This window comes from Phoca vitulina, unplaced genomic scaffold, assembly GCF_004348235.1.
Source record: "Phoca vitulina isolate PV1807 unplaced genomic scaffold, GSC_HSeal_1.0 scaffold3, whole genome shotgun sequence".
Lineage (NCBI taxonomy): Eukaryota > Metazoa > Chordata > Mammalia > Carnivora > Phocidae > Phoca > Phoca vitulina.
In genome coordinates this window covers 46,456,548-46,475,107 of record NW_022589706.1, presented here as the reverse complement: position 1 = coordinate 46,475,107, position 18,560 = coordinate 46,456,548, and the positions used below count along the sequence as shown (strand labels likewise).

At 33.3% G+C, this 18,560-nt stretch overlaps 1 protein-coding gene across 1 annotated transcript in view; it reads left to right on the top strand.

Annotated features, from left to right (window-relative positions):
* Positions 1–16,847, top strand: part of TECRL (trans-2,3-enoyl-CoA reductase like) — a 116,578-nt gene extending 99,731 nt beyond the window's left edge. Inside the window, exons 9-12 of the mRNA XM_032398024.1 lie at positions 7,830–7,887; positions 15,179–15,264; positions 15,800–15,845; positions 16,720–16,847. Coding sequence (XP_032253915.1) covers positions 7,830–7,887; positions 15,179–15,264; positions 15,800–15,845; positions 16,720–16,847 — 318 coding nt within the window. The remainder of the gene's footprint in view (positions 1–7,829; positions 7,888–15,178; positions 15,265–15,799; positions 15,846–16,719) is intronic.
* The last annotated feature ends 1,713 nt before the right edge of the window (positions 16,848–18,560 follow it).

Sequence of the window (18,560 nt, the reverse complement as noted above, 5' to 3'; positions counted from 1 at the left end):
CTTTGTACATTGAGCACTTCACCAGAAAAGGAATTTTTTCCTTGCATTTCCTTGCATTTCTTCAACAATGTAGGAATTGAGAGAAATAAATAATAACATATAAGACATGGTTTGCAAAGTACTGAAAATCACTCTTCTACCTGGTTTTGCCCCTGTGTCTTCAGTCTCACCATTAGTTATCTACTCATTTAGATTAAGTTTTATTTTTTGTTAAAATGCAAATATTCTTGGAGAAGTAATAAATTACATTCTTATCAAACAGTCACACCTTCTCTTGTAACATTGAATGGAGAAGGACCTTGGGCAGAGAACAGTAATTTTTGATTAGGGGAGAGGATGCTGGGAACAATATATCACAGCTTTTAACAAGGGTGGAGGAGAGTGGGGCCGTGCTATGGAAACTTCAGTAACGCCAGGAAACTGCTCGAATGTTGGGTATTTGTGGAGGAGATAAATGAGGGAAGAAACGTGTGCCAAAGGTAAGTGCTTTCATTCTCCGGCAGCATGCTCAGGTTCGGTTGTCAGAGTTTTTTTCTGATCTTTTGCCTACTGTTGATAGACACCAGTAAAAAGATGGACAGCACTTTTTATTGAAGACTTAAAACAAAATTTAGCACTCTACATTTTCTCATCATTTGCCAATTTGGTTTCCTCTCAACTCCCCTCAAGTATCTAAGATAAATAATAACATAAGTAGGAATCAACTTTTATACCTAAATTTGGTTGGAGTACTGCTTCTTCAGTAATTTGTTTAGAAGACTAGTTTTAAAATTAATAATGTAAAATTATTTTTAAAGATTTTATTTATTTATTTGCCAGAGAGAGAGCAAGAACAAGCAGTGGGAGCAGCAAGCAAAGGGAGAAGCAGGTCCCTGCTGTGCAAGGAGCCCAATGCAGGACTCGATTCCAGGACCCTGGGATCATGACCTGAGCCAAAGGCAGACACTTGACCAACTGAGTCACCCAGGCATCCCTAATAATGTAAAATTAATGCAAATTTATTTTATTATAATTTTTTGTAATTATCATTTATTTTTTGGCTAATACTGACTAACTCCTAAAAATAGTAATACTTTAAATTAAAATCAGCAGCTACTATATAATGATAAAAATTATCATTGCTAAAATATATAGTATGAAAGCTAATATAAAATAACTTCTAAAAAAATCATCATAAATGTGTTTTTTACAATAAATTATAATAGTCAGTATTTATGAAGTATCTTTATCTTTAAAATTTTACTGTATGGTGCTATTTTTTAGACTATAGTCTTGTACTGTATGGCACATTCTTGTGTTATATGATATTTCATGAAAACTCTATGGATTAAAAAATAAATAAATCAGGTATCCCTAGAATTGTGGTAATGAGATGGGCTACAGAAATAAAATAAACTATTTTTAAGCATTAAATCAAATACCTTGAGTTACAATTTGAGTGAAAATACCATCTCTTACAGCAAGTATATCAAGTTTTATACAGTAAAATATTAATTTCATGCAATAAATAAATTCATAAAATAACTATTAAAATTTATTTTTCATATCCTGCAATCATATAAATGCAATAGCTGAACTTTTACTTAGAACCCTACAGTTATTCATTTTTAAAAGTGACATGTATTGGTCAGGGCAAAGACAATACAATAGAACAAATAAATCATAATAAATGGTGCTGTAGGAGCCAGATATATACATACAAAAAAAATGAATCTAGACCCAGACCTTATACTCTTCACAAAAATTAACTCAAAGTGGATCACAGACCTAAGCACAAAATGCAAAGCCGTAAAGCTCTTAGATGATGACAAAAGAGAAAACCTAGATGACTTTAGGTACCACAATGACTTTTAAGGTAAAACACTAAAGAATAATCCATGAAGGATATAATTGATAAGCTAGACTTCATTCATCTTAAAAACTTCTGCGGGGCGCCTGGGTGGCTCAGTCGTTAAGCGTCTGCCTTCGGCTCAGGTCGTGATCCCAGGGTCCTGGGATCGAGCCCCGCATCCGGCTCTCTGTTCAGCAGGGAGCCTGCTTCTCCCTCTCCCTCTGCCTGCTGCTCCCCCTGCTTGTGCTCTCTCTATCTCTCTGTCAAATAAATAAAATCTTTAAAAAAAAAAGAAAAAACTTCTGGTCTGCAAGGACGGATGTCAAGAGAATGAGAAGAAAAGCATAGACTAGGAAAAATATTTGCAAAAGACACATCTGATAAAAGATCATTATCTGAAATATATAATGGATTCTTAAAATGCAAGAATAAGAAAATAAACAGCTCAATTAAAAAATGGGTAAAAGACCTTAACTGACACCTTACCAAAGAAGATATACAGTTAGCAAATAAGCATATGAAAAGATGCTCCAAATCATATCTTATCAGGGAAATGCCAATTGAAATAAGTTAGCACTACAAACAGAATGGCCAAGAACCTAGATCACTGACAACACCAAATGAAGATAAGGATGTAGAACAACAGCAGAAACTCTCATTCATTGCTGTGAGGATGCAAAATGATCTAGTCACTTTGGGAAACAGTTTGGCAGTTTCTTACAAACCTAAATATACTTTTACCATATTATCAATTGTGCTCCTGAGTATTTACCCAAAGGAATTAGAAACTTATGTCTACACAGAACCCTACAAATGGATGTTTACAATAGTTTTATTCATAATTGCCAAAACTTGGAAGCAACTAAGATGTCCCAAAGTAGATGAATGGATAAACTATGATACATCCAGACAATGGAATATTCCTCAGTGCTAAAATGTAATGAGCTATTAAGCCATGGGAAGACATGGGGAAAGCTTAAAGGAATATTGCTCAGTAAAAGAAGTCCTTCTGAAAAAGCTAAATACTATATGATTCTAACTAGATGACATTCTGAAAAAAACAAAACTGTGGAAACAATAACAAGATCAGTGGTTAGCAAAGGTTGGGGAGAGAGGAATGAACAAGAGGAGTACAGAGGATTTTTAGGACAGTGTAAATACTCTGTATGATACCATAATGATGGATATGTGGCATTATAGATTTGTCCAAACTCAGAATGTACAACACCAAGAGCGAACTTTAATGTAAACTGTGGACTTTGGGTGATTATAATCTGTCAATGTAGGTTCATCTGTTGTGACAAATGTACCACTCTGTTGGAGGACACGGATAATGGGAGAAGTTACGCATGTTCAGGAGCAGGGGATATATGAAAAACCTCTGGACCTTCCCCTTGATTTTGCTGTAAACTGCTCTAAAAAAAGTCTTAATGAAAAAAGTATTGGTTAGTATATATATTTTCTGATAAGCCCATAATTATCATATTGGACATATTTATTCTGGAACACAATGCATGCTATCCTTTTTTTTATTGAAATGTATATAAATGGGTTTCCTAATTTAAAAAAATAGAGGTTAGGAATTAGAATAAATTTTTATAATGTTATAGTGATATATTATCATGTTATAAAACTTAACTTATGACGCTAAAAGAGTGTAATATTGGCCTATATTATCAAATAGCATGTCTATGCAAGTGTGTTTTATCCTTTAGATAATTATATAGTGATCTAAGATTTTCCTTATTCTTGAAATATTAAGATAAAATAAATAAGACATGACATAATAATTATTATCATTAGAAACAGAGAAAATTAAAATAGCTGAAATTCAAAACAAACCTGATTATCAGTGTTAGAAACATTTTGGCAGATTCAATTTTTTTAATTATATTAATGAAATAGACATTACATTGCTCAAATTATAAACTTATATCTGCTGATAATTAATAATAACAATAACATATATAAATCTTAATCTCAGAAAACAAACTGAGGGTTGCTGGAGTGGTGGGGGGTGAGAGGGATGGGGTGGCTGGGTGATAGACATTGGGGAGGGTATGTGCTATTGTGAGCACTGTGAATTGTGTAAGACTGTTGAATTACAGACCTGTACCTCAGAAACAAATAATACATTATATGTTTAAAAAAAAAAAAAAAAAGAAGAAGATAGCAGGAAGGGAAAAATGAAGAGGGGAAATCAGAGGGGGAGATGAACCATGAGAGACTATGGACTCTGAGAAACAAACTGAGGGTTCTAGAGGGGAGGGGTGTGGGCGATGGGTTAGCCTGGCGATGGACATTAAAGAGGGCCCGTACTGAATGGAGCACTGGGTGTTGTATGCAAACAATGAATCATGGAACACTACATCAAAAACTAATGATGTAATGCATGGTGATTAACATAACATAATAAAATAAAAAAAAATATTTGGGGAGAACAGATATATACAGAAATAATAGAGTTTTTTGTTTTTTTTTTTTTTTTTGGATTTTATTTATTTATTTGACAGAGAGAGAGACACATGCGAGAGAGGGAACACAACAAGGGAGAGTGGGAGAGGGAGAAGCAGGCTTCCGGCTGAGCAAGGAGCCCAATGTGGGACTCAATCCCAGGACCCTGGGATCATGACCTGAGCCAAAGGCAGACGCTTAACGACTGAGCCACCCAGGCACCCCGTTCATTTTCATTCCTATAAAAGTACTATTAGATTACAGAATAAAAATTACTTATTTTTACTGTGGAAACCAAAAGAATTTTACTAAAACAAAATGACAAAGCCTGACTATTTGATGGCTACAAATTCTGTATTAGGGTGTTTAGATTTTATTATTATTTTTTAAATATTTAATTTATTTATTTAAGAGAGACAGCACGAGAGAGAGAGCACAAGCAGGAGGGGGGGAGGGGTGGAGGGGGAGGGAGAAGAAGACTCCCCACTGAACAAGGAGCTGGATCCCACTGAAAAGGGAGCTGGATGCCGGACTCAATCCTAGGATCCTGGGATCATGACCTGAGTGAAGGCAGACATTTAACCGAACCACCCAGGCGCCCCTAGATTTTATTCTATAGACACAGTGTTTTCACTATTTATATAAGTAGAGTATGTCCACTTGCTGAGGCTTGCAAGAAAGAACATTACAGAAATTATATAAAAGTAGATCTCTGCAAGTTGGGCTTCTTCTACACATCTGTATGTTTCACTATATAAGATAATTTAACATTTAAGTAATGTAAAAATCAAACCTAATGATAGCAACTTCCTCAAACTTTATTTGTGAAATTGCTGTGTTTACATACAATGTGCCAAAGGAAGATATCTGATTTAGAGAAGAATCAACCCAGGAGAAATGTGTAAGTGTTGGAAATGCTAGAAAATGTTCCAGTGTTTCACATTTAATGTTCTTCTGATTTTTTTTCAGTAATAAAACCATATATTGAGTTTTATAGCACTGACTGAATTTTCTAATCTTACTCAGCTCTGACCCAAGAGGAAATTACATTAACCACTTTTATCTAGGTCAATTAACCTATATTAGACACATTCATTCTTGAGAGTATTAAAACCAGTGCTTAAGGTGAAAGTTGAAAATAGTCACAATTGCTCTTTAAAATCCATTACAGATTTGCTAAGTTAATGATAAACTAAGTATTTTTAAACATATAGATATAGCTGATTTTTTTCTCTCCACCCCTAGAATGTATATGGATATGCATTTCATCTGTAGATAGCAAGATGGAAAAGTTGGATTATTTACCACTTTTTTAAATCCCCTTCTCTCATATTTCTTATTTCAGTATGTTATGTTTTATTTGGCGGCAGGCGGGAAGGGGCAACTAATGATAAATTATGGCATTAGCATACAGCTAGTGGTCTAACTGAAACCAAATGCTCATTTTTCCATGGCCTATACTTTGGGTAAAGGATTGATGTTTTCGTATCTAGTTGTGTTGTGAAAAATAGGAAGGAGAAAATATTTTGAAGGTTGAATGAGTTTAAAATATTGATAATCATAAAGTGAATATGTTTTACCAGAAGAAAAACCATAATTTCTAAAATATAATTTGTTCATAGAGTTGGTAAGTTAATTTGCTTATTAATAAGTATTTTTTATCATATATTCCATTTTGCATTTGGCACTGTGAGTGATGAAAATAAGTATGACACACCATTTGACTGAAAGAAGAGCAAAAGAAAGACTGAACAAAAAAACCAAATTATTAATTTAGTAATTATGTGTTTTGTGGTGCTGCCATTGTGAGAGAGAGAAATTTAGAGAAGTAAGATTAATCAATGTAGGGTAATTCTCCGGTTTTTAATTGATGACATTGGTAACTAAAATTATCACAGTTTTATTGGGTAATTCATATGTCAGACACTTCATTTCATTTAATCATCCTAAAATAACCATCATGAGAAAGAAAGTAATATCAGCATTTAGGTGAAGAAATGGAATTTCAGATGTCTTAATCATGTAATCTCTAAAAAGTAAAAGATGAGGCATTCAAGCACAAGTTCATTCAACAATGGCTCACACTCTTAACCACATTCACCTATAAATAAGTTCAACTATAAAATTATTATCTGAAAATGTAAAATTCAGCTTTTATTCCTAATGATAACTCGAGAAACTAAGGGCCTCTTCTACAATTACAAAACTATTATATGTGAAGAAATCCCTACAGAAATTGTTGAAAAGAACAAAATCACATATATGTTAAGAGATTAATAGGATTAAAGACACTGAGTTAAAAACATGCTCAACTTAGGGATATATTATAGTGAAAATTTGGATGACTCTAAACAATAATGGTATTGGACCTGAGCCAAAGGCAGATGCTTATTAATAACAATGTTATTAATAACAAAGTATTAAATTTTGAATACATATCTAGTGTTAATCAGATGAAGCATATTTATGACAAAGGAAAGGGTACTAACTTCTGGGGACACATGTTGCAAATTGGGAACATTATTTTTTTTAAAGGTTTTATTTATTTATTAGACAGAGAGAGAGATCACGAGCAAGGGGGAGGGGTGGAGGGAGAAGCAGAGTCCCATGCGGGACTTGATCCCAGGACCCCAGGATCATGACTTGAGGTGAAGGCAGATGCCCAACCGACTGAGCTACCCAGGCACCTGCAAATTGGGAACAACATTAACCCTGCCCCTGAAGATGTTAGTAAGACTTGAGCTTCTTAGACGTCATAGTGGTCTATGGACCAGGACGGCTAGTGGAGTGTATATGATCAAGGGGTCAGATAACAGACAATCAGCAAGTGTCTTTGTGGGACAGTACTGCTTCCACTCAATTTTCTAAATTGAGTTGAAACCAGCTGGGCATCACACTACCACCCTTGCAGTAACAGGGTTGCTACTGTGCTAATGAATTTAGAACATGCATACCTATGCCAAATCTATCTTCCACAACCTGACTTGTCTCTTCATGGCATGGAAACTTACCTACTAAACAAGTACAAAGCATATAATCAGCACAACCTGATTTTTAACAAGGGAATTTGAACCTAGTTATCAAAAAGGATCAATAATATCTTCAAAGTTTCTAGCTCAATGTGATTCATTATGTTAATTCAATATATATCTACAACAGCTTCTTTCATTATTATGATATAAGCTTCCTTCTCCCTACAATTAGAGTAATAATATATCTCTTGGATCTTTGGAATTAATATATTAAATGGATACTGGCAAATCTATAGAATATGATTTTTAAAAAAATTTTTAAAGATTTTATCTACTTGAGAGAGAGAGAGAAGGAGCAGGGGGAGGGGCAGGGGGAGCAGCAGAGGGAGAGGGAGAAGCAGACTCCCCACTGAGCAGGGAGCCCGACTTGGGGCTCAGTCCCAGGACCCTGGCATCATGACAAGAGCCGAAGGCAGATGCTGAATGGACCAAGCCACCCAGGTGCCCCTATAGAATATGATTTTTAAAGAAGAACATGTAGATTACACTGAAAAGTTTAAAATGTTTTACAGATTTGTGAAGCTGGAAATCATTTCATCAATGTAATCTTGGCTCATCCCAATCATACAGGTTAGTCCCTTTTTCTCTTTATCTTCTCTAAACAATGTTAATTATTATTTTTAAAAGCCTTTATTAAACAATTTTTAAAGCAATAGTTGGAAACATTTAAGAGAATATATCCCAATTCTAGCCCCTGTATGCCTAAGTTTTTAAAATATTTGAACTAAATCGTATTTTCTAATAATGGTTTCTCTAAAATGAAATGTGCATGCCCCCCACATCAAATGACAATCTCACTTAAATATGTAAAAAATAAACAGATGATTAAGAACTAAGGCAGTATAAAATCCAGTGATAAATGCCAATTTTTTAGCTTAACTCTCAATCTTGATCTAATTTGCATAATAATTGATATAACCTCACTGTATTTCAAGTGACTTAAACTTTTTTCTAATAATAGTGATCTTTGACAAATTCAGTAGCTCTGAGATAGCAATGCCTGGGAGGACATTTTGAATTTAGTAGTTAGTTAAAAGTATTTCACAAAATTCACAGCGTTTATATAAAGATATTCTTGGTAAATTAATCCTCTCATTCAGGTTTAATTATAGGTATGGATTCATATTGCGTTTTGTACATGACACATAATTTAATTATATTTTAAATGGCAATGGTCAACATTTGGATTTCATGTTGTTATCAGTCTAGTTGCAAATATAAAGGTGCATTTGCCTCAAGTGTTTTTTAACATCTACCTGAATGTCTTAACATTTTTTGCCTTGCACATTTCTGGCAGGTTGGTGAAACACTTTCCAAAATATTTTTTTTCATATAATATATAGAATCACAAAGGACATTTACTATGTTAGAACATTTATGAATATATAAAACAGCTATAATATATAACATGTTTTATTTCATTACATAATACTGTGATAACTAGTCAATTTTTTTGACTATTGACCATATATCGAGAGACAGATAGAAATATATAGATCTCTAAAATAACTACAATATGACTTGAAAATATTTGTACTTTATCTTGCTGAAAAATATTAACAGATTAATGCCAATGCTATTGTGGTTTACTGTCTGCTTTTGCATTAAAGAAGAGCCTACATTTCATTAAATGGATGGATGCCATTTTTATCTGACCTAAATTCATAGATTTGCTGAGTTCTCTTTGGATGTATTTGAAGCCCAATTGAAAACCTTCTGATAATCTGGTTTGTTTTTAGTGTAGAAACACAATACAATCCTGTAAAAATACTAGTATTGCCAAAGTTATGAATATGACTAATTTAGTCTTAACTGTGACCCTTTAACAGTGTCACCTTGCTCAAGTTTCTTCATCTATTTGGATTATGGTATCATGATTTGAAAATGAAAATTTTAAATCATCATGTTTCTGAAGTCAAACATGATTTTGGAATTGTTCATGTGAAAAAGACTTTTTTCTTCAGTGTTTACTCCACCCTTTGTCTTGCTTATATATTGCTCTTGAGAAATCAGACACCAATCTAATCTTCTCTTCTTTGTTAATTGATTTGGTCTTTTTGCCTTGAGACTCAAAGATTTTTTCTTTACCACTAAGTCTATTAATTTTGTAGGGTATGTTTTAGAGCTCATAATTTCAGGTCAATTTTCCCAGAAACATGATGTAATCTTCCAATAGGTTGATTCATGTCTTTTTTTTTTTTTTTTTTTAGTTCTAGAAAGTTTTCTCATAGTTTAAAATTTGTTTTGTTGCATTGTGGACTTTATCAGGGGGGTAAATTATATATGTTATGTCTTTATATGTTAATATTTATCAATTTCTATTTTTAGCTTTTTCTTTGTTTTTGGCTGTTTTTGTTCATCTACTTAATATCCTCTATTCTATTGAACATTCCACTCTTAGGCAAATTGAAATATCTATATTACTGAGATGACTTTTTTTCTTTTTCTACAATTTCTGTCTTGAGTACAATCACCTTTCATCTTTTTTTCTTTCTTGTTGGCCATATCTATTTTGAGTTTTGGAATTCTTAATAGTTATGTACTCTAGTACCTGCAAATGCTTCTGTGTAGGCATGTTCTGTTAAAATTTTTCAATTTTCTTTTTTTTGAGGGGTATTTTTATCAGCATGGAAAAAGAAACTTTCTATTTTATTGACATAAAAAGCTTATATGAATGCCGGTCAACTTATGTTCATTTTTAAGTGTATGGATTGTCCTAAAAGAGAAATAACAAATGTTTTTTACAGATGGGATGCTTGAAGAGGAGTCCCTAAAGTGTATTCTGGAAGGGATGGGGGGTTTCTTTATTGTGTCTTTTGATTCTTTAAACACTCCTTTTTTTTATACGTCCCACAATTCCCAGAACTGTTTCCTTCTTTTCCTTCTCCTCTAAGCCTCCAAGCAATGTCTTCCCCATGAACTGCTCTCCGATACTACTTTTCTTTTCATGGGAGCAGTGCTTTCTAAGATGAAAACCTTCTGGTCTCACTACTTTCAAATCATTTCATCTCATTTCAGTTCTTCATATCCAGTGTTCTGATCTATCAAGTATCAGACAATTTCTCAGGGTAGACCCACTTTTTTTCTTCATGAATTCTAGATTTCTATACATACAGTGTAGAATTCTTTTTTTCTTCATAAACTCCTTTTTAAAATATCAGTTCTTTTGTTGGCTTTGAAAAACTTTCTGCTGCTCCTGAATTTTTATTCCCCATTATGTATTAATTAAACTTTGTGGTAATATCTTTTTCTTAGATGTGCCTTAGCCATAAATTATGTATTGGGGGACCATTTAATATTTATTATTTAAACAAGGTGTCACAAAATGTGTTTCCCAGGAGACACAATCTGATATAGAATAAGTTTAAAAGAAGATTATTACAAAGTATGGAAAAGAGGGAAGGAAGGAGAATTTTGCTAAGTGAGAAATTGATGCCATTTCATGGGTGGCCTCAGTCAATTCTATAGGGGTATCTGAAGCTAGAATAATCTTTCTGACCTGTCTTATGTTGGAATGACTAGAAAAAGAAGGGTAATTTAGGTGTGGATCTCTCTGGGAAATGTGAATGACCAAGGATAGGGCAGCTCTCTTTAGTCAAGGCCATCCTCTCAGCGGGTCTGATAGTTGAAATCTTTCTGCTACCAGCACTTACAAGTTATGGAAGTTATCACACCCACTGGGGATCTTGGCAGTGTATCACTGAAACCATCACAGTCTCTTCCTTTTTTTTTTTTTTTTCACGGATCCGCTTTGTGTACTTTCTTTTAGTAGCCCTGTCAGGATGCCAGTAGGCCTCTCTTTCTGGGGGAAATTTTTAAAAAGGTGAAAGATTTATATGATCTGAAGAGAAACCAGAGTATGGGAAATTTTAAAAAGACATGCTGGGGCGCCTGAGTGGCTCAGTCGTTAAGCGTCTGCCTTCGGCTCAGGTCATGATCTCAGGGTCCTGGGATCGAGCCCCGCATCAGGCTCCCTGCTCCGTGGGAAGCCTGACTCTCCCTCTCCCACTCCCCCTGCTTGTGTTCCCTCTCTTGCTGTGTCTCTCTCTGTCAAATAAATAAAAATAAAAATCTTAAAAAAATAAAATAAAAGAGATATGCTAGTGGGAGAGTACACAGCTTTCACCACTGTACATGGTCTTGGTATGACAACTGATTTGTACTAATTTCCTCCTCCACAAACTGCTAAATTCCTTTTACCCTCAACATGAACATTTAATGTCTCAGGGATTACCTATTGGCATGGCCTAGATCTTCACTTTTTTTTTTTTTTTTTTTTTTTTTTTAAGCTGGGAGGGGCAGAGGGAGAGGGAGGGAGAGAATCTTAAGCAGGTTTCATGCCCATCATGGAGCCCAACATGGGGTTCGATCTCGTAATCCTGACATCATGACCTGAGCTGAAATAAAGAGATGCTTACCTTACTGAGCCAGTCACCCAGGTGCCCCTACCTAGATCCTCATCTAGAGGATAGAATTTTCATGGATACTTGTTTTGGTGTTGCAGGGTCTTCTTTTCTGAGTCCCAGGTTGTTCTTCTACCAATGAGTTTAGTGTCTTACAACTGGTTAAAGTCCAAAAAGTGGGAAAGGAATTTTATATTAAGTTAGCTGCTCCAAATCTCTGGACTATTCATCTCTTATTTTACCTAAATTCAAAAATAGTACTGTTGGGTAAACATCAGCTAGCCTCTAGGAACATTGTGTTATTATAACTAGCCACAACGCTTTGTGGATCAAGCTTCTTCTGAATTTACTACACATTCTGGCTTATGACAGGTAAGTGCTGCAACTAGAAATGCTTTTGATTTGGGAAAAGGGGAGGGAAGGATCCTTAAATCCCAATCACAACTAGTCCATCCTAGTTTTAAGATGACATCACTTATACTCAGCCTGGAATAGCAGAGAGACAACACTAATCTTAGGGCTGGTGGTGCCCCTTTCACTAAAACATTCATCATAGCTTTGGAAAAGTTCTATGGAACTTAGGAAAGAACATGGGAATATAGAACATGAGAAAAAAATTTCTCCCAGGGAAAGGGGTCTTCCTTTTACAGCCTTATATAGACTAATTTAGGATCCCCACTTTTCCAAGCCATTTGATATATTTTGTCCCCTGCTTGCCATGGAATTTTAACATTTCTTCCTCACTTACTATGTGCCATTACTTTGTTCATGCTTCCAGACGCATGTTAGCGTGTTTGTACCATTTTAGCAGAACATTATTTCCTATATCCCAGAAGACTGTGCCAACATCATAAACCTACTGTTGTCCAATTTTATATTTTGCCTTTCTTATCAAGTACCCTCAGAATCCAATCACATGTACATACATTCTCCCATAATTAGCTAGTTCATGGGAGCTGGGTTCTGTAGGTCCATTGGGGCATAATTCTTTTTTTTTTTTCCCTTATCAGTCCAGAACAAACTCTGGTAGGTTATATTGTACTATAACCCTAGCTTATAGCATAGGAGTTAAGAAAGTACATGGAGAAGATCTTAGAGGGGATTTTCTTGCAACATAGTGGCATATGTTTTGCCTTTAAGCAAGGGGGTGTGCTAACTTTTAATAGGGAGGAGTGGGCGACTTCTGTAGGTTCAGGGAGTTCATGGAAATCTATATATTCCAAGATTTTGTGAACAACAACCTGGGCTTAGCAGACCAAGTTTGGATTGAAAGTCTTTTTTCTTTGGAGCCTGACTACTCTTGCAAGTAAGTCCTTGGCCTGGTCCTCAGCTTTCTCTGCCTTTCTCTCATTGCAAGAGATCAGAGCTTCTCTGATGAGGCCCTCTAGCTTTCACAGCTGGATTTTAATTGCCAATTGTTAATTTCAATTTTTAGCTATTTTTATCAAGAGCACTGATAGCGATCACCACTTAATTCCATTGGACCAAATAAAGCATTCCTTTCCACCAGTATAGCATGCCAGCACACCATTGGTAAAAGGCTTTACATTTGCACAGCTACTCTTGTACCAGCAGTTATCTGTTCAAGACCTACCATCAGTGATGCAGTACTCATTGCAGGCTTTTCAGTAGGTCATTCCACTTTAAAATGCCAGTCCATTATCTGCTTTGGGGGCCATTCCTGGTGGCAGCTATTGTTGGTTCAGTTTTCTGGGATGCAGATGCTGAAATGGAGTTTAGCATTCAGGAGGTTTCTTAGAGAGTGATTTTATGAATGGGAAAAAAAATAAGTCATGTTTGGGGAGGAAATTGAGAGTCATACAGTTTCAAGGGGAGTTTCAGATGAACCTCAGGGGCATTCTACAGCTAGGATGAACAATCAATGCTATTCTGAGTTGAGTCCTCAATTTACCACATTGATCAAATATTGGATTAAGGCTACACCAAAGAATGAGTGTGACCTTGGGTAAGGTTTCTCCCTTCTGCCAGACAATCTTTATAGAGGGTGCTGAGGGTTGAAAGTTTTCTGCCAGGAGTTATCCCTGAAGCTGTGGAATAAACTTTTATACCTGAAGAAGACTCTGTGTGGTGCAGCGTTGTAATGTAAAAAATCTTCTGACTTTTATTTAATAGAAGCTCTATTATTAATAGTAACTATAGCTTGAGAAAGCACTTCATGGGCTTGTAAGTATTAAATTAGTAACATCTAGACTTACACCTTAAAATTAACAGTAAATACATACATGAGACAGTATCTATATACATATATTTTTCTGGGTCCTAAGACATTTTGGTTATTAAATCTACAAACTAGAAGAAATGTGTATTTGTGGATCCCTGAACATTTCCACCACCACTAGAGGCTGAACAGTCATAAACTAGGTTTAACCCAGATTATCTTGTGTGCATCTTCCACCTCTGAAATTCAGTTTCTATAACATGGATAGTAGGTTCCTCAATCACTTTTCTTTTGATGAATATATGGACATTACACAAAGGAACTTGCATGTAAGTTATCAAGAGAATCTGTAATATTAAATGGTATGTTTTTATCCTTATGTTGAAATGAGCAGTACATGAAATCTGCACAGTACCTAATATTTTTTTTTTACTTTGATAGTTTAATGATAGTTACAAGTCTGAAAACAAAATACTGACATTTCATTATGACTTTAGAATTATAACTAAAAGAGATTAGTTGATGTGTTATTTGATTAAACTTGCTATGGAGAATAAACAGTAATTTATAATTCATATTTACTTTTACAAATGTCATTGCTCAAAGTTCAACTTGAAATCTTTATAAATTTGTTATCTAAAATATTTCTTGAAAGAAGTTAAAAGGCAAAAAAAAATCACAAAAATCAAGCGACAATATGCTAAGTATAATGAAAACTGTAAATCACAATCCTGATTGCTGAGCAGAAATAATTTATGTGGTATTTCTGAATATTAACTATGCTGATATTCACTGTAATCCTCTTATGAGAGATTTTCACACTTTCCTAATATAAATGACATCCTTAAAAAATTCCCTTTGGATTTTCACTAATTAAATAGAAAGGGATGTTTGAAGTATTTAATAATCTCAACCAAATCATTGCCTTTGACACTAAAAGAGAAGAGGCATGCAATTGTTAAAGCACATTTACTGATTTCAGTGTACAATTCAGCTGCATCTATTATGCAAAATAACATTTATATATTGAATTTTAAAGAACTGATTATCATCAACATAGCTATAGACATAGAAAATGACAGGTATTCTGTTTGAGTCAAAAGGTCATAACATTTGAAACTGGAATTCTTCTAAGTAATTTGGGAAATAGGTTTCTATAAATATATGATGACATTTTATGTTGTATAAGTTATTCTAGGGAATTTAGAATCATATAAGACATATATGATTAAATTTACAATATGTAGCATCATTGATATTTTACTCTTCTTTCTAAAAGGAATTAATGCCTGTTTTCCAAGTCCAAATTATAACCCCTTCACATGGATGTTTTTCCTGGTTTCATGTCCTAACTACACTTATGAGGTATGCTATTTATGTATGTAAATAATTAAACTTTATTCTGATATACTAAATGCATATGCTTATGTATTTACATATATTAAAGTTTAATATATATGATTATACACAGATTTTATCTGTAGATCTGTATATCAGAGATATAAATTATGATATATTATTTCATTTCAAGTTATAGGCATAGGAAATTGGAACATTTAACCACAATTTTCCCTGCAAAAAAATGAATATTTCTGTATATATTTATTTTTAAAGAAAACTTTACAATCTTCATATAAAATGTCTTGAGATGTTTCAGGATTCCTTTTTTTATCATCAAAGTTTTTGGAACAATATCTTTCATTTTGTTTTATGAATATGATGCTGTTTATGGCATTATGACTATCATATTTAACAACAAAATTATTATTTGGGTGACATTTATTTCTACCTATAGTTTTTCCACTGTGTTTTAAGCTTTCACATTACCTATATAATATCACAAATAGAAAAATATTAGATTAATCATAGGTATTTATTAATTTATGTTTTAATCTAACAGATTGGATCATGGATTAGTTTCACAGTCATGACACAAACACTGCCAGGTAAGACTAGGTTATTTGACATTTAAGTAAGTGCAGCTTTAAGAGAAGTGGTTTCTGAGAACAAGTTTTTATAGTGCTAAAGTTTGGCAGCTTTGCAAAAGGATTTTATGCTTCATTTTTATTTTTATCTTGGATATTTTAAAAGTATTAAAATATAATGAAACAAAAATCTCTAGGTAATTGTGGCTTAATCCAACCTAGAAAATGTAGGTCAAACATATTTATTAGCAACAAGGATTTGTTAATAGAAGTGGTGATAATAATGCACTTCACTTGAAACTCTCTCTTATGCATGAACACAGACAGACATGTGTATGTGCTGTGTCCTTCAAGTGTCCGTGATGTCTCTGAAGGGAAGGCTGGGAGCATGAGTGTGTAATCTTAAATGCTGGGCATTTTAACACACATAAGAGAGTTAAATTGAAATGAACTGCATGTATTGGAAAGGATATGTATTACATCCATTTCATCCATTATTTGTTCCACTGTATAAAATTTTTGAATCATAATTAACGTGGTTTGCTATATGCATGTGTGTGTAGATGTATGTTATATACATACAGAAAACTACTATTGAAAAATTCAGAAAGATAAAAATTCCTTATTTGGAAATACTTTGTGGCAGTGGGATATAAAAAAATGTGGATTTATTTTGACCTCTGCTATGTACTTTCTATGTTTATTCAACCATGTGGTAAAAATAGTTGAATATATATTATGCTAGGCAATTAATATGAGTAAAGAAAATTGATACAGAAGTATCACTTGAGAAATATTTTAAGAGCTAAATAGGTTCTTTTTCTAATAGAACTTGCTATATCTATCATAGAAATAAGAAAGGATAATTCTTTCTTTTTTTTTTTTTTTTTTCTAGTTGGGATTTTTACACTTCTGATGAGTATCCAGATGTCTCTGTGGGCACAAAAGAAACATAAGATTTATTTGAAGAAATTCAATTCTTATGTGCATAGAAAATCAGCAATGATTCCATTCATACTGTAGGAAAAAATATATAGAAGAAAAGTATATAAGCTCAATAAATCAGACTTGGGCAATTGTTGACTATAATGCAACAGAATTTCAAAAACTACAGTACTTTTACTGAGTATAAATATTAAATGGTATCATCTAGCTAAATGTTAAGGAATAAACCTGAGACAAATAAAAAGTAGAAACCATAAATATGGGACTAATAAAAAATAGTATCCAATATCTTTTCAAAGGATTGGTCCTTAAACAAGATTTTCTTACTTCATTAAATATTTCATAATACTATTTGCTTAAGATAATTAAAATACCTAAATTCTAAAGTAAAAATATTGTGACATTTAAGTCCCTTGAATTTTACACATTTTGATAGTAATTTATTATTTTCTTTACTGTTCAACATGTTATTGAGAAGTATATTTCAATTTCTTGTGAAAATTCTACCTATATTAAAAGTGAAACATGTAATTTCTCATGCCATATTCATTTATTCATACATACGTTGTATGTATGAAACTATACATTCTGAAACTATAACAATTAAAAATATTTTCTAGACATTATTTACTAAATCATTTGAATATATACTGCATATTAAATATATATTTATATTTACATGCAAATCATGTTTATATATAAGTATATATTGAAATATGTATATTTAAAATTGATTATATGTGATAACAGAGTACATTGGAGATGTTTTGAGATTAAGAGTGGAAATATTTCCTATGTCCTCTCAAAGCTTGTTTGCATATGTGTGTGTATGTGAATATGCATATATATTTTGACAGGGAGATGACTGATACAAAAATCAAGTACACATTATTTAAATATTTTTAAAAAATCAAGTTTCTTCATTTTTAAATTGAGATTCTTTAGATTGGTTAATTTCTAGAACCTTTCAAATTTCTACATATATATCAAAATATCCTCATTAAAGCTGTTAGATTATATACATATTTGACAAAATATCCTTGGTAAATGTAGGTATGTATGCATTCTGTGGGAACCTATCATTAACACATGTGTCAAATTATTCAAAAAATAAAAAAGCACCCTTTTAAAAGCTTTGTTATCATCCGCAAATGTATAGCATTAAAATATCTCAGAGGAAGACAACAACAAACTAACTCCCTAATACGTATTCAGCAAAGTAGCATGGAATCATGCAAAAGTCTTTTTTTTTTTTTTAACATATAATGTATTATTTGTTTCAGGGATACAGGTCTGTGATTCATCAGTCTTATACAATTCACAGCGTTCACCATAGCACATACCCTCAGTGTCCATCACCCAGCCACCCCATCCCTCCCAACCCCCTCCACTCCAGCAACCCTCAGTCTGTTTCCTGAGATTAAGAGTCTCTTATGGTTTGTCTCCCTCTCTAGTTTCATCTTGTTTCATTTTTCCCTCCCTTCCCCTATGATTCTCTGTCTTGTTTCTCAAATTCCACATATCAGTGAAATCATATGATAATTGTCTTTCTCTGATTGACTTATTTCACTTAGCATAATAACCTCTAGTTCCATTGCAAATGGCAAGATTTCATTTTTTGATGGCTGCATAATATTCCATTATATATATATAATATATATACATACATATTATAATATATATACATATATATATATACACACACACACACACAAACACACACACACACCACATCTTCTTTATCCATTCATCTGTTGATGGCCATCTAGGCTCATGCAAAAGTCTTAAAAG